Raw genomic sequence first — 15,690 nt, forward strand, 5'->3', positions numbered from 1 at the left:
ACATTATATTACATTACATCACATTATTACATTACATTACCTCACATGATATTACACTACCTCACTTTATATTACATTACCTCACATTATATTACATTACACTACATTACATTATATTACATCACATTATATTACATTACATTATATTACATTACATTATTTTACATTACCTCACATTATATTACATTGCATCACATTATATTACATTACATCACATTATGTAAGGGATAATGTATAGCTACGAGGTCATTGTCGCAAAATAATTGACCGACACGGAGTTTAAAATACCGAGCCGCCTCGGCGAGGTCTTTTAAACGTCAGTGAAGGTCAATTATTTTGCGACAATGATCGAGTATAGCTATACATGATCCCGCTTATTACATGGCTAACTTACTAACAATATACCTAATTCATTTTACATCGACTCGCAACACTGGTTCTGGCTCCGCTCATCGCTCCGCCCCCTGTCATCGCCGGCAGCTTCCCCGGCAGCAGAACACCGGAAGTGTCTGATTGCACTGATGTCAGTGGGCTTGATTGCGAACAGCTGCGCACAGCGGTCATTATTGTCCCACAGCGGTCATTATTGTCTGATAACTGACCTCTGACGCGCGCTATTGACCAATCACAAGCAAGCATTTCGGCGAATGTGAAAACGCCATGTAATAAATCACATTATTACATGGCGTTTTAACATTCGCCAAAATGCTTGATTGTGATTGGTCAATAGCGCTCGGTTGCCCCTAACAGCGGTCAATTATTTCTCGATAATTCACCGCTGCTACGGGCAACGCGCAATAATGACCGCTGTTAGGGGCAACAGAGCGCTATTGACCAATCACAATCAAGCATTTTGATCACAGTCACAAAAGCTAAGCTTTACCATTATGCACAGCTGCACTACATCAGGTGCAATCAAGTCCACACACCTGCCGGCGACTCCAGAGGAGCAACGGAACAACTGCGTCTGCATTTGATCTCGTCTTGTCGATTGATTGATTGATTGATTGAAAAGTTTATTAACAGATTGCAGAATGGGTACAGTACAGTACAGCTCAATACATACAATTGTTAAGGGGATGCAGACCAGAGAAAGACTTTCGTCTTGTTTACATGGTGTAAAATGAATTACGTATATTGTTAGTAAGTTAGCCCTGTAATAAGCGGGATAATGTATAGCTATACTCCTTCACTGCGTTTAGAACACCTCGGCTGCGCCTCGGTCAATTATTTTGCGACAATGACCTCGTAGCTATACATTATCCCTTACTTATATTACATTACACTACATTACATTACATTACACTACATTACATTACATTATATTACATTACATCACATTATATTACATTACATCACATTATATTACATTACAATAGGGCTGACCCCTATTAGTAGATTAGTCGACTAATCGGTCGAAAGGAGCCGTAGTCGACTGCCAACCTCTTAGTCGAATACAAAAAAAATATAATAATAATAATAATAAAAAAATATATATATATTTTTTTTATCATTCTTTCCAAAAGAAAAGAGGCCTAGAAGTGTGGTTAACGCTAATGGCACGCATACCAGAGGCTAACTGCCTACGAAACCAGGCACAGAGGCACTGAAAGAGGATTTCACCCATCTAATGAACACACTAGACCAGGGGTCGGGAACCTATGGCTCGCGAGCCATATATGGCTCTTCTGGTGACAGCATATGGCTCCCAGAATTTTTTGAGTAAAATTTTTTTTTTTTTTAATACTTGTGATATTTCTTAATAATACTGTGTCATTTTAAAGTAAACAGAAATTAGTTTTGAAGATACAGCTAATAGTATCTGTAGCTGAAGATATAGCGAGCAGAGCTGGCGAGGGAACACAAGTGGACAGAAATAAAAAATCTTCAACCTGAAGACCAGCTGATTCTTAAAACTTGGAACGAGCTTCCTGTGACATACCACACAATGCAGCGTGAGTATTGCCGTATATTGACCATGTTTGGCTCTACATATGCATGTGGGCAGTCATTCTTGCATATGAGGAACATTAAGACCAACCTACGCTCACGTTTAACTGATGGAAGCCTCAACGCCTGCATGAAGCTCAACCTCACCACGTATGAACCAGATTACAAGGCCATCAGCAAAACCATGCAGCACCAGAAGTCGCATTAAAAGTAAGACATATTTAATTCATTATACGTTAAAAATACTATATGGCTCTCAATGAAATATATTTAGAAATATTTGGCTTTTATGGCTCTCCCAGTCAAAAAGGTTCCTGACCCCTGCACTAGACTATCAAGATGTGTCCATCAGTGGACCAATTGCATGCTTTTGCAGAGGACAAGAAGCCTTCAGTCGACTCCTTCAGCACCCCCCATTAAGCACCCCCCACAGCCCAAATTGAATGATAAAAAAAAAAATATATATATATATATATATATATATATTATACTTTTTTTATTTTTTATTTTTATTTTTTTGTCGACTATTTTGGCCAATCATAGTCGACTATCCAAATCCTTAGTCAGGGACAGCCCTACATTACACTACATTTCACTATTACATTACATTACCTCACATTATATTACATTATATCACATTATATTACATTACATCACATTGTATTACATTAGATTACCCTACATCACATTATATTACATTACATTACATTACATTACATTACATTATATTACATTGCATTACATTACACAACATTTTTTAGTGAGGGCGGAGAAGGAAACTAACAGTGTGTTCTTAGTGAGGGCGGAGGTGGATTGAATTGATTGATTGAAAACTTTATTAACAGATTGCAGCATGGGTACAATACAGTACGGCTCAATACAAAAAACAACTGCTAAGGGGATGCAGACCAGAGAAAGACTTTTGTCTTGTTTACATCGGGGTCCCCCATTTTCAATTCATCAGGACATTTATGACATACAAGACATACAGATATATACACAGAACTGTGTAGTAAAAAGAGATCATACAAAATATATACATCCGAAGGGGAAGAAACTGTACATTTACTGGACACTAACAGTTTGTGTGTTCTTAGTGAGGGAGGAGGAGGAGGACACTAACAGTTTGTGTTCTTAGTGAGGGAGGAGGAGGAGGACACTAACAGTTTGTGTTCTTAGTGAGGGAGGAGGAGGAGGACACTAACAGTTTGTGTTCTTAGTGAGGGAGGAGGAGGACACTAACAGTTTGTGTGTTCTTAGTGAGGGAGGAGGAGGAGGACACTAACAGTTTGTTCTTAGTGAGGGAGGAGGAGGAGGACACTAACAGTTTGTGTGTTCTTAGTGAGGGAGGAGGAGGAGGACACTAACAGTTTGTGTTCTTAGTGAGGGAGGAGGAGGAGGACACTAACCGTTTGTGTTCTTAGTGAGGGAGGAGGAGGAGGACACTAACAGTTTGTGTGTTCTTAGTGAGGGAGGAGGAGGACACTAACAGTTTGTGTTCTTAGTGAGGGAGGAGGAGGAGGACACTAACAGTTTGTGTTCTTAGTGAGGGAGGAGGAGGAGGACACTAACAGTTTGTGTTCTTAGTGAGAGAGGAGGAGGAGGACACTAACAGTTTGTGTGTTCTTAGTGAGGGAGGAGGAGGAGGACACTAACAGTTTGTGTGTTCTTAGTGAGGGAGGAGGAGGAGGACACTAACAGTTTGTGTGTTCTTAGTGAGGGAGGAGGAGGAGGACACTAACAGTTTGTGTGTTCTTAGTGAGGGAGGAGGAGGAGGAGACTAACAGTTTGTGTTCTTAGTGAGGGAGGAGGAGGAGGACACTAACAGTTTGTGTGTTCTTAGTGAGGGAGGAGGAGGAGGACACTAACAGTTTGTGTTCTTAGTGAGGGAGGAGGAGGAGGACACTAACAGTTTGTGTGTTCTTAGTGAGGGAGGAGGAGGAGGACACTAACAGTTTGTGTGTTCTTAGTGAGGGAGGAGGAGGAGGACACTAACAGTTTGTTCTTAGTGAGGGAGGAGGAGGACACTAACAGTTTGTGTGTTCTTAGTGAGGGAGGAGGAGGAGGACACTAACAGTTTGTGTGTTCTTAGTGAGGGAGGAGGAGGAGGACACTAACAGTTTGTGTGTTCTTAGTGAGGGAGGAGGAGGAGGACACTAACAGTTTGTGTGTTCTTAGCAGGCCACGTGAGCGGATCGGCGCGGCCGAGAAATCCGCTCTTCGCTCTTTAAAGCTTGGTCCGCTCCGCTAATCGCTCATGTTGACCCCGCTCCCAAGTCGCTCTCCGCTCGCTCCCCACTCACCTTGAATCGAGCGCTCCCCGCTCCCCGCGCCAGATCGCTCGGCAGTTTTTCTTTTTCTTTTTTGGAGCATGGTGTAAATGAGCTCAAACTACAACAGTCTACACCCCCTGGGCCCCTTAACAATTGTTTGTATTGAGCCGCATTGTAATTGTAGCCATTCTGCAATGTTAAATAACGTTGTTTATCCATTCACTAGTTCTATTAAGCGATGATAGGCTAGCCGAGCCACAATGCTATGGTCGCTGCCATTAACGTTAGCATGTAAGCTAACGTCAACAACAATGGCGTCGATACTTTTTTTAACAGGAGTGAGTGTGGGCGTCATAGATATCTATGGTGGGCGTCTCTACAGTGACGAAGCCTGAACCCTTCTCATTGGTTGAAAATGGCCTTCATGTTTGTACATCGCCATCTGTTGCTTTGGCATTGTACTGCATGTATATATTACATCAACAGTGTTAAACCACTGTGAGCGGCCTGGAGTGGATTGGAGCGGAGGAGAACTCTCGCTCCGGACGTCGCGCCGACTCATTTTAAAACCCACTCCTCGCTCACGTCAAAACAGCCCGCTCCGCGCCCCGCGCCGCTCACGCTCCGATCCGCTCACATGGCCTGGTTCTTAGTGAGGGAGGAGGAGGAGGACACTAACAGTTTGTGTTCTTAGTGAGGGAGGTGGAGGAGGACACTAACAGTTTGTGTGTTCTTAGTGAGGGAGAAGGAGGAGGACACTAACAGTTTGTGTGTTCTTAGTGAGGGAGGAGGAGGAGGACACTAACAGTTTGTGTGTTCTTAGTGAGGGAGGAGGAGGAGGACACTAACAGTTTGTGTGTTCTTAGTGAGGGAGGAGGAGGAGGACACTAACAGTTTGTGTGTTCTTAGTGAGGGAGGAGGAGGACACTAACAGTTTGTTCTTAGTGAGGGAGGAGGAGGAGGAGGACACTAACAGTTTGTGTGTTCTTAGTGAGGGAGGAGGAGGAGGACACTAACAGTTTGTTCTTAGTGAGGGAGGAGGAGGAGGACACTAACAGTTTGTGTTCTTAGTGAGGGAGGAGGAGGAGGACACTAACAGTTTGTGTGTTCTTAGTGAGGGAGGAGGAGGAGGACACTAACAGTTTGTGTGTTCTTAGTGAGGGAGGAGGAGGAGGACACTAACAGTTTGTGTTCTTAGTGAGGGAGGAGGAGGAGGACACTAACAGTTTGTGTGTTCTTAGTGAGGGAGGAGGAGGAGGACACTAACAGTTTGTGTGTTCTTAGTGAGGGAGGAGGAGGAGGACACTAACAGTTTGTTCTTAGTGAGGGAGGAGGAGGAGGACACTAACAGTTTGTGTGTTCTTAGTGAGGGAGGAGGAGGAGGACACTAACAGTTTGTGTGTTCTTAGTGAGGGAGGAGGAGGAGGACACTAACAGTTTGTGTGTTCTTAGTGAGGGAGGAGGAGGAGGAGACTAACAGTTTGTGTGTTCTTAGTGAGGGAGGAGGAGGACACTAACAGTTTGTGTGTTCTTAGTGAGGGAGGAGGAGGAGGAGACTAACAGTTTGTGTGTTCTTAGTGAGGGAGGAGGAGGAGGACACTAACAGTTTGTTCTTAGTGAGGGTGGAGGAGGAGGACACTAACAGTTTGTGTGTTCTTAGTGAGGGAGGAGGAGGAGGACACTAACAGTTTGTGTGTTCTTAGTGAGGGAGGAGGAGGAGGACACTAACAGTTTGTTCTTAGTGAGGGTGGAGGAGGAAGACACTAACAGTTTGTGTGTTCTTAGTGAGGGAGGAGGAGGAGGACACTAACAGTTTGTTCTTAGTGAGGGAGGAGGAGGAGGAGGACACTAACAGTTTGTGTGTTCTTAGTGAGGGAGGAGGAGGAGGACACTAACAGTTTGTTCTTAGTGAGGGAGGAGGAGGAGGAGGACACTAACAGTTTGTGTGTTCTTAGTGAGGGAGGAGGAGGAGGACACTAACAGTTTGTTCTTAGTGAGGGAGGAGGAGGAGGACACTAACAGTTTGTGTGTTCTTAGTGAGGGAGGAGAAGGAGGACACTAACAGTTTGTGTTCTTAGTGAGGGAGGAGGAGGAGGACACTAACAGTTTGTGTTCTTAGTGAGGGAGGAGGAGGAGGATACTAACAGTTTGTGTTCTTAGTGAGGGAGGAGGAGGAGGAGGACACTAACAGTTTGTGTTCTTAGTGAGGGAGGATGAGGAGGACACTAACAGTTTGTGTGTTCTTAGTGAGGGTGGAGGAGGAGGACACTAACAGTTTGTGTTCTTAGTGAGGGAGGAGGAGGAGGACACTAACAGTTTGTGTTCTTAGTGAGGGAGGAGGAGGAGGACACTAACAGTTTGTGTTCTTAGTGAGGGAGGAGGAGGAGGACACTAACAGTTTGTGTTCTTAGTGAGGGAGGAGGAGGAGGACACTAACAGTTTGTGTGTTCTTAGTGAGGGTGGAGGAGGAGGACACTAACAGTTTGTGTTCTTAGTGAGGGAGGAGGAGGAGGACACTAACAGTTTGTGTTCTTAGTGAGGGAGGAGCAGGAGGATACTAACAGTTTGTGTGTTCTTAGTGAGGGTGGAGGAGGAGGAGGACACTAACAGTTTGTGTGTTCTTAGTGAGGGAGGAGGAGGAGGAGGACACTAACAGTTTGTGTTCTTAGTGAGGGTGGAGGAGGAGGAGGACACTAACAGTTTGTTCTTAGTGAGGGAGGAGGAGGAGGACACTAACAGTTTGTGTGTTCTTAGTGAGGGAGGAGGAGGAGGACACTAACAGTTTGTGTGTTCTTAGTGAGGGTGGAGGAGGAAGACACTAACAGTTTGTGTGTTCTTAGTGAGGGAGGAGGAGGAGGACACTAACAGTTTGTGTTCTTAGTGAGAGAGGAGGAGGAGGATACTAACAGTTTGTGTGTTCTTAGTGAGAGAGGAGGAGGAGGACACTAACAGTTTGTGTGTTCTTAGTGAGGGAGGATGAGGAGGACACTAACAGTTTGTGTGTTCTTAGTGAGGGAGGATGAGGAGGACACTAACAGTTTGTGTGTTCTTAGTGAGGGAGGAGGAGGAGGACACTAACAGTTTGTGTTCTTAGTGAGGGAGGAGGAGGACACTAACAGTTTGTGTTCTTAGTGAGGGAGGAGGAGGAGGACACTAACCGTTTGTTCTTAGTGAGGGAGGAGGAGGAGGACACTAACAGTTTGTGTTCTTAGTGAGGGAGGAGGAGGAGGACACTAACAGTTTGTGTTCTTAGTGAGGGAGGAGGAGGAGGACACTAACAGTTTGTGTGTTCTTAGTGAGGGAGGAGGAGGAGGACACTAACAGTTTGTGTGTTCTTAGTGAGGGAGGAGGAGGAGGACACTAACAGTTTGTTCTTAGTGGGGGAGGAGGAGGAGGACACTAACAGTTTGTGTTCTTAGTGAGGGAGGAGGAGGAGGACACTAACAGTTTGTGTGTTCTTAGTGAGGGAGGAGGAGGAGGACACTAACAGTTTGTGTTCTTAGTGAGGGAGGAGGAGGAGGAGACTAACAGTTTGTGTTCTTAGTGAGGGAGGAGGAGGAGGACACTAACAGTTTGTTCTTAGTGAGGGAGGAGGAGGACACTAACAGTTTGTTCTTAGTGAGGGAGGAGGAGGAGGACACTAACAGTTTGTTCTTAGTGAGGGAGGAGGAGGAGGACACTAACAGTTTGTGTGTTCTTAGTGAGGGAGGAGGAGGAGGACACTAACAGTTTGTTCTTAGTGAGGGAGGAGGAGGAGGACACTAACAGTTTGTGTGTTCTTAGTGAGGGAGGAGGAGGAGGACACTAACAGTTTGTGTTCTTAGTGAGGGTGGAGGAGGAGGACACTAACAGTTTGTGTTCTTAGTGAGGGAGGAGGAGGAGGACACTAACAGTTTGTGTGTTCTTAGTGAGGGAGGAGGAGGAGGACACTAACAGTTTGTGTGTTCTTAGTGAGGGAGGAGGAGGAGGACACTAACAGTTTGTTCTTAGTGAGGGAGGAGGAGGACACTAACAGTTTGTTCTTAGTGAGGGAGGAGGAGGAGGACACTAACAGTTTGTTCTTAGTGAGGGAGGAGGAGGAGGACACTAACAGTTTGTGTTCTTAGTGAGGGTGGAGGAGGACACTAACAGTTTGTTCTTAGTGAGGGAGGAGGAGGAGGACACTAACAGTTTGTGTGTTCTTAGTGAGGGAGGAGGAGGAGGACACTAACAGTTTGTTCTTAGTGAGGGAGGAGGAGGAGGACACTAACAGTTTGTTCTTAGTGAGGGAGGAGGAGGAGGACACTAACAGTTTGTTCTTAGTGAGGGAGGAGGAGGAGGACACTAACAGTTTGTGTGTTCTTAGTGAGGGAGGAGGAGGAGGACACTAACAGTTTGTTCTTAGTGAGGGAGGAGGAGGAGGACACTAACAGTTTGTGTTCTTAGTGAGGGAGGAGGAGGAGGACACTAACAGTTTGTGTTCTTAGTGAGGGAGGAGGAGGAGGACACTAACAGTTTGTTCTTAGTGAGGGAGGAGGAGGAGGACACTAACAGTTTGTGTGTTCTTAGTGAGGGAGGAGGAGGAGGACACTAACAGTTTGTGTTCTTAGTGGGGGAGGAGGAGGAGGACACTAACAGTTTGTGTGTTCTTAGTGAGGGAGGAGGAGGAGGACACTAACAGTTTGTGTTCTTAGTGAGGGAGGAGGAGGAGGACACTAACAGTTTGTGTGTTCTTAGTGAGGGAGGAGGAGGAGGATACTAACAGTTTGTGTTCTTAGTGGGGGAGGAGGAGGACACTAACAGTTTGTGTGTTCTTAGTGAGGGAGGAGGAGGAGGACACTAACAGTTTGTGTTCTTAGTGAGGGAGGAGGAGGAGGACACTAACAGTTTGTGTTCTTAGTGAGGGTGGAGGAGGAGGACACTAACAGTTTGTTCTTAGTGAGGGAGGAGGAGGAGGACACTAACAGTTTGTGTTCTTAGTGAGGGAGGAGGAGGAGGACACTAACAGTTTGTGTTCTTAGTGAGGGAGGAGGAGGACACTAACAGTTTGTGTGTTCTTAGTGAGGGAGGAGGAGGACACTAACAGTTTGTTCTTAGTGAGGGAGGAGGAGGACACTAACAGTTTGTGTTCTTAGTGAGGGAGGAGGAGGAGGACACTAACAGTTTGTGTTCTTAGTGAGGGAGGAGGAGGAGGACACTAACAGTTTGTGTTCTTAGTGAGGGAGGAGGAGGAGGACACTAACAGTTTGTGTTCTTAGTGAGGGAGGAGGAGGAGGACACTAACAGTTTGTTCTTAGTGAGGGTGGAGCAGGAGGACACTAACAGTTTGTGTGTTCTTAGTGAGGGAGGAGGAGCAGGAGGACACTAACAGTTTGTGTTCTTAGTGAGGGAGGAGGAGGAGGACACTAACAGTTTGTGTGTTCTTAGTGAGGGAGGAGGAGGAGGACACTAACCGTTTGTGTGTTCTTAGTGAGGGAGGAGGAGGAGGACACTAACAGTTTGTTCTTAGTGAGGGTGGAGGAGGAGGACACTAACAGTTTGTGTTCTTAGTGAGGGAGGAGGAGGAGGACACTAACAGTTTGTGTGTTCTTAGTGAGGGAGGAGGAGGAGGACACTAACAGTTTGTGTGTTCTTAGTGAGGGAGGAGGAGGACACTAACAGTTTGTGTGTTCTTAGTGAGGGAGGAGGAGGAGGACACTAACAGTTTGTGTGTTCTTAGTGAGGGAGGAGGAGGAGGACACTAACAGTTTGTGTGTTCTTAGTGAGGGAGGAGGAGGAGGACACTAACAGTTTGTGTGTTCTTAGTGAGGGAGGAGGAGGAGGACACTAACAGTTTGTGTGTTCTTAGTGAGGGAGGAGGAGGTGGACACTAACAGTTTGTGTGTTCTTAGTGAGGGAGGAGGAGGTGGACACTAACAGTTTGTGTGTTCTTAGTGAGGGAGGAGGAGGAGGACACTAACAGTTTGTGTGTTCTTAGTGAGGGCGGAGGTGGATGATTATGTTGGCATCGACTACTCTCTGCTCAGCGACCCCACGGTGACGGCCAGGAGTCTGGACATGGACTTCAGGGTGAGAGACTCACTACTACAAGTTTCAGTATCAGGATGCATAGATGTGGTTTTTTGAGGCCGATACTGATATTCAATTTCTCCCCACGCGCATATTGAATGCCAATACGAAATGCAGGTACAAAACATTTTCAGACATGTGATCGGGTGAAAGAAGAAAGGAATGTCTGTTAGGATTGTCTGACCACTAAGTATGTCTGACTCCACCATTATATTGTTTATACTGTTTATTTTCTTTCTCATATTCTTATATTCAGATACTATTACCCTGCCCATACCTGTACCTCCCCTCCCCCCTCCCCCATGGTGCTTTGACGCCCGAAATTCCCCCAAGGGGATCAATAAAGGAATATCTTAAATTAATATGCCGATAATCATAAGGATGTTTTACCTATAGATATACAGTATGTCGTCCAGTCTTATGCATAGTGTTTGTTTTCAACAGGACAGATCATCTGACTGCTCGTTACACAGGAAGGTCATTGATTGACTGAAATATAATGGTTTTAATATTATTTTTGGTGTGGTGGGTCCCACCACAGTAGAGTACACATAGGGGAGAAGCTGACTCAGGTATAATATGATATTTAATTTAGAAAGAATTAAGCCAACATTAAAATACACACTTCACATCTTTCGTGAAGATAACAAATTAATTGAACTTTTTATCTTTATTTTATTTAAATGTTTTACTACCTTGTTTATTTATTGTATTGTATGCCATATGTGGTGTGATCTGTGGTGCTGAATTTCCCTCTGTATTAATACAGTACTTCTATTCTATTCTATAAAATATAAACACTTACTTCCAGTGCTGTCCTCAGTGTTATAAATGTGATATTGTCTCTTTCTGTCTCTTCCTCTCTCAGGGCATGTTCTTTGAGTTAGCCAACGAGAGCAATGCGATGGTGAACTACGCAGTAGATCCAATCATCAGGGAGTATGACAGGATGGTGTATTTGGCGCTTTCCGAGTTTTTCTTTGACAGTGGAATGTTCTCCTACTTCAATGCTGAGCTCTTCCAGATGTACATCGACAATGAGAGCGTGAGTAGGATGAGCCCGGCTTGGGTCGGGTCGGGTCAGAGCGGTCTCACGTAAACATGCACTATGTTACTTTTTTATGTAATTATATTTTTATTTTCCACTTCTGCAGATAAACACAAATAAAAATAGTACTTGTGGAAAAAAGGGGGCATTCATATCCTTCTCGCACACAAGGTCTCTGCATCAATTGAAATTATATAAAGTCTGGCCTTGTAGGTCTCACCAACTCCTGCCATCTCCCCCACCTCTTGTAAAACCTCTCCCCCTGTCGTCTCAATGCACACGTCAGTCTCTGCATCACATAGACCTCATGGATCACCTCACCTCAAACCTCTCCCCCTGTCGTCTCAATGCACACGTCAGTCTCTGCATCACATAGACCTCATGGATCACGTCCATCCATCCTTCCACCGTCTGCACCACCTGACTCATCCTTGTGAGAGTCTTTTTGGTTGCCACCCTTAATTTGTAAAACATATATTTATCATCATTATCCCTTATATCAAAGTCCATCTTCCCTCCATAATTAGCAAATCTGCAAATATTGGAACTAGTCAAATCTAGAATTTGAAATGCATACATCTGTACAAAATAAACAAAACAGTGCACAAAGTTACCTTGCTTGAAGAAATACATTGTATTCTTACTGTTTTTGTTAATCCTCTTTGTTTGTCTGTGTTACATCTCACAGCCATTGTGTGAAAGTTACATAGTGTAGGTTACGTCATGGTGTTGGTGGTGTGTTACTTCATGGTGTGTTACTTCGTGGTGTTGGTGGTGTGTTACTTCATGGTGTGTTACTTCATGGTGTGTTACTTCATGGTGTTAGTGGTGTGTTACTTCATGGTGTGTTACTTCATGGTGTGTTACTTCATGGTGTTGGTGGTGTGTTACTTCATGGTGTTGGTGGTGTGTTACTTCATGGTGTGTTACTTCATGGTGTTGGTGGTGTGTTACTTCATGGTGTTGGTGGTGTGTTACTTCATGGTGTTGGTGGTGTGTTACTTCATGGTGTGTTACGTCATGGTGTTGGTGGTGTGTTACTTCATGGTGTGTTACTTCATGGTGTTGGTGGTGTGTTACTTCATGGTGTGTTACGTCATGGTGTTGGTGGTGTGTTACTTCATGGTGTGTTACTTCATGGTGTTGGTGGTGTGTTACTTCATGGTGTGTTACTTCATGGTGTGTTACGTCATGGTGTTGGTGGTGTGTTACTTCATGGTGTGTTACGTCATGGTGTTGGTGGTGTGTTACTTCATGGTGTGTTACTTCATGGTGTGTTACGTCATGGTGTGTTACTTCATGGTGTGTTACTTCATGGTGTTGGTGGTGTGTTACTTCATGGTGTGTTACTTCATGGTGTGTTACGTCATGGTGTTGGTGGTGTGTTACTTCATGGTGTGTTACGTCATGGTGTTGGTGGTGTGTTACTTCATGGTGTGTTACGTCATGGTGTTGGTGGTGTGTTACTTCATGGTGTGTTACTTCATGGTGTGTTACGTCATGGTGTTGGTGGTGTGTTACTTCATGGTGTGTTACGTCATGGTGTTGGTGGTGTGTTACTTCATGGTGTGTTACTTCATGGTGTTGGTGGTGTGTTACTTCATGGTGTTGGTGGTGTGTTACTTCATGGTGTTGGTGGTGTGTTACTTCATGGTGTGTTACTTGCTTCATGGTGTTGGTGGTGTGTTACTTCATGGTGTGTTACTTCATGGTGTGTTACTTCATGGTGTTGGTGGTGTGTTACTTCATGGTGTGTTACTTCATGGTGTGTTACTTCATGGTGTGTTACTTCATGGTGTGTTACTTCATGGTGTTGGTGGTGTGTTACTTCATGGTGTGTTACTTCATGGTGTTGGTGGTGTGTTACTTCATGGTGTGTTACTTCATGGTGTGTTACTTCATGGTGTTGGTGGTGTGTTACTTCATGGTGTGTTACTTCATGGTGTGTTACTTCATGGTGTTGGTGGTGTGTTACTTCATGGTGTGTTACTTCATGGTGTTGGTGGTGTGTTACTTCATGGTGTGTTACTTCATGGTGTGTTACTTCATGGTGTGTTACTTCATGGTGTGTTACTTCATGGTGTGTTACTTCATGGTGTGTGTCGTTGTCCAGATGTCTAAGGACATGGCGTTGCTGTTGAGGACCACCTACTTCGGAAGCATCATGATGCTGGTGAGTAAATTTATATCAGACAAGATTAGACAATAACATAATACGAGACGAGATTAGACAATAACATAATACGAGACGAGATAAGATAATGAAATAATATGAGACGAGATTAGACAATAAAATGATATGAGAAGAGATAAAACAATCAAATAATACGAGACGAGATTAGACAATAAAATAATACAAGACGAGATTAGACAATAAAATAATATGAGATTAGACAATAAAATAATATATGAGATTAGACAATAAAATAATATGAGATTAGACAATGAAAAGATATGAGATGAGATTTGACAATAAAATAATATGAGATGAGATTAGACAATAAAATAATATGAGATGAGATTAGACAATAAAATAATATGAGATTATATTAGACAATCAAATAATATGAGACAAGATTAGAAAATAAAATAATGTGAGACCAGATTAGACAATCAAATAATATGAGAAGATATTAGACATTGAAATAATATGAGATGAGATTAGACAATACAATAATATGAGAAAAGATTAGACAATAAAATAATATGAGATGAGATTAGACAATACAATTATATAAAACCAGATTAGACAATAAAATAATATGAGAAGAGATTAGACAATAAAATAATATAAAATCAGATTAGACAATACAATAATATGAGATGAGATTAGACAATAAAATAATATGAGAAGAGATTACACAATAAAATAATATGAGACGAGATTAGACAATACAATAATATGAGACAAGATTAGACAATACAATAATATGAGACTAGATTAGACAATACAATAATATGAGATGAGATTTGACAATAAAATTATGAGATGAGATTAGACAATACAATAATATGAGATGAGATTTGACAATAAAATTATATGAGATGAGATTAGACAATAAAATAATATATGAGATTAGACAATGAAAAGATATGAGATGAGATTAGACAATAAAATAATATGAGAAGAGATTTGACAATAAAAGTATATGAGATGAGATTAGACAATAAAATAATATGAGATGAGATTAGACATTTAGATGTTAAGACATTGAGATGTTAAAACAATGAGATGTTAAGACAATGAGATGAGACGAGGTAGGACAGGGTCCAGCATCCTGGGTCACTGACCGTGATGAAGACAGTTTGAGATGTTTAATTGAGGTGTCTCTCTCTGTCAGAACCCTGCTCTGTTAGATGCTCCCTTTGCTCTCCGACTGTCTGCCACCAAGCCACCTAAAACCACCATCAAGACGTCAGGGGCAACGGTTGCCATGACAGCCATCGTCATGGTGATGTTGCTGCCACCTGGCAAGCCCACGGTCGAACTCAGCAGCATGACCATGGTACACACACACGCACGCACGCATGCACGCACGCACGCACGCACACACACACACACACACCTACACACACACACACACACACACACACACACACACACACACACACACACACACACACACACACACACACACACACACACACACACACACGAATAATGTTGTGATCCATGGACCACCCAATGATGCATGTAATTATTATTTCTGATTGTTCAATAAATACAAGACATATTGTTTGAACTCTTTTCCAGAGTCTAATATTCTATATCATTCTGTTTTGACCTGAGGTGTAACAAAACCAACTACAGTACCATGTTACACTAGACAACCTAATCCATTGATACCACGTCATGCTAGCTTGTCGGGAAGGAGGATAATAATGCTGCAAAGTTAAGCTACATTTTGGCGAGGGAAAGAATTGCAAGAACTTTATGATGGTTGAGTAGCCATTTTCTTGGGTATTCTCTCCTTTTTTTTATCTCCCCCCTCTCTCTCTCTCCAGGAAGCAAAGTTTAATGCTAAGTTTACCATGAAGGGCAAAAGGCTGTCCGTGCATTTAGATCTCCGCAGGTACGGTACACAGACACCACCGAATGAAGCATCTATTTGGTTCGGCTTAAAGATCCTGCATCACAGCTTTTCCCTTAAGTGGTCTTCATATATTTTTTAACAAAAAATAATCAGAATTTGATCAGTCGTAATATAGCAGATACCGACCAATTAAAATATGCCGTGATCTGTTCCAATTCCGATTTGTCCAATCCGATCGGGACATCTATGGACACCTATCTTGCAGCATAGACGTGTAGCATGCAGTCAAAAATCAGTTCAGTCTAATAATACTTACTTCTAACTTCTAAGAGGAAAC

At 43.2% G+C, this 15,690-nt stretch overlaps 1 protein-coding gene across 1 annotated transcript in view; it reads left to right on the plus strand.

Annotated features, from left to right (window-relative positions):
• pltp (phospholipid transfer protein) overlaps positions 1–15,690 on the plus strand; it is a 33,003-nt gene that overhangs the window by 9,500 nt on the left and 7,813 nt on the right. Inside the window, exons 7-11 of the mRNA XM_084316878.1 lie at positions 10,180–10,271; positions 11,140–11,316; positions 13,433–13,492; positions 14,661–14,825; positions 15,325–15,392. Of these exons, the coding sequence (XP_084173004.1) occupies positions 10,180–10,271; positions 11,140–11,316; positions 13,433–13,492; positions 14,661–14,825; positions 15,325–15,392 (562 nt within the window). The remainder of the gene's footprint in view (positions 1–10,179; positions 10,272–11,139; positions 11,317–13,432; positions 13,493–14,660; positions 14,826–15,324; positions 15,393–15,690) is intronic.

The sequence above is a fragment of the Notolepis coatsorum genome, assembly GCF_963971535.1.
Source record: "Notolepis coatsorum genome assembly, chromosome: 6".
Classification (NCBI taxonomy): domain Eukaryota; kingdom Metazoa; phylum Chordata; class Actinopteri; order Aulopiformes; family Paralepididae; genus Notolepis; species Notolepis coatsorum.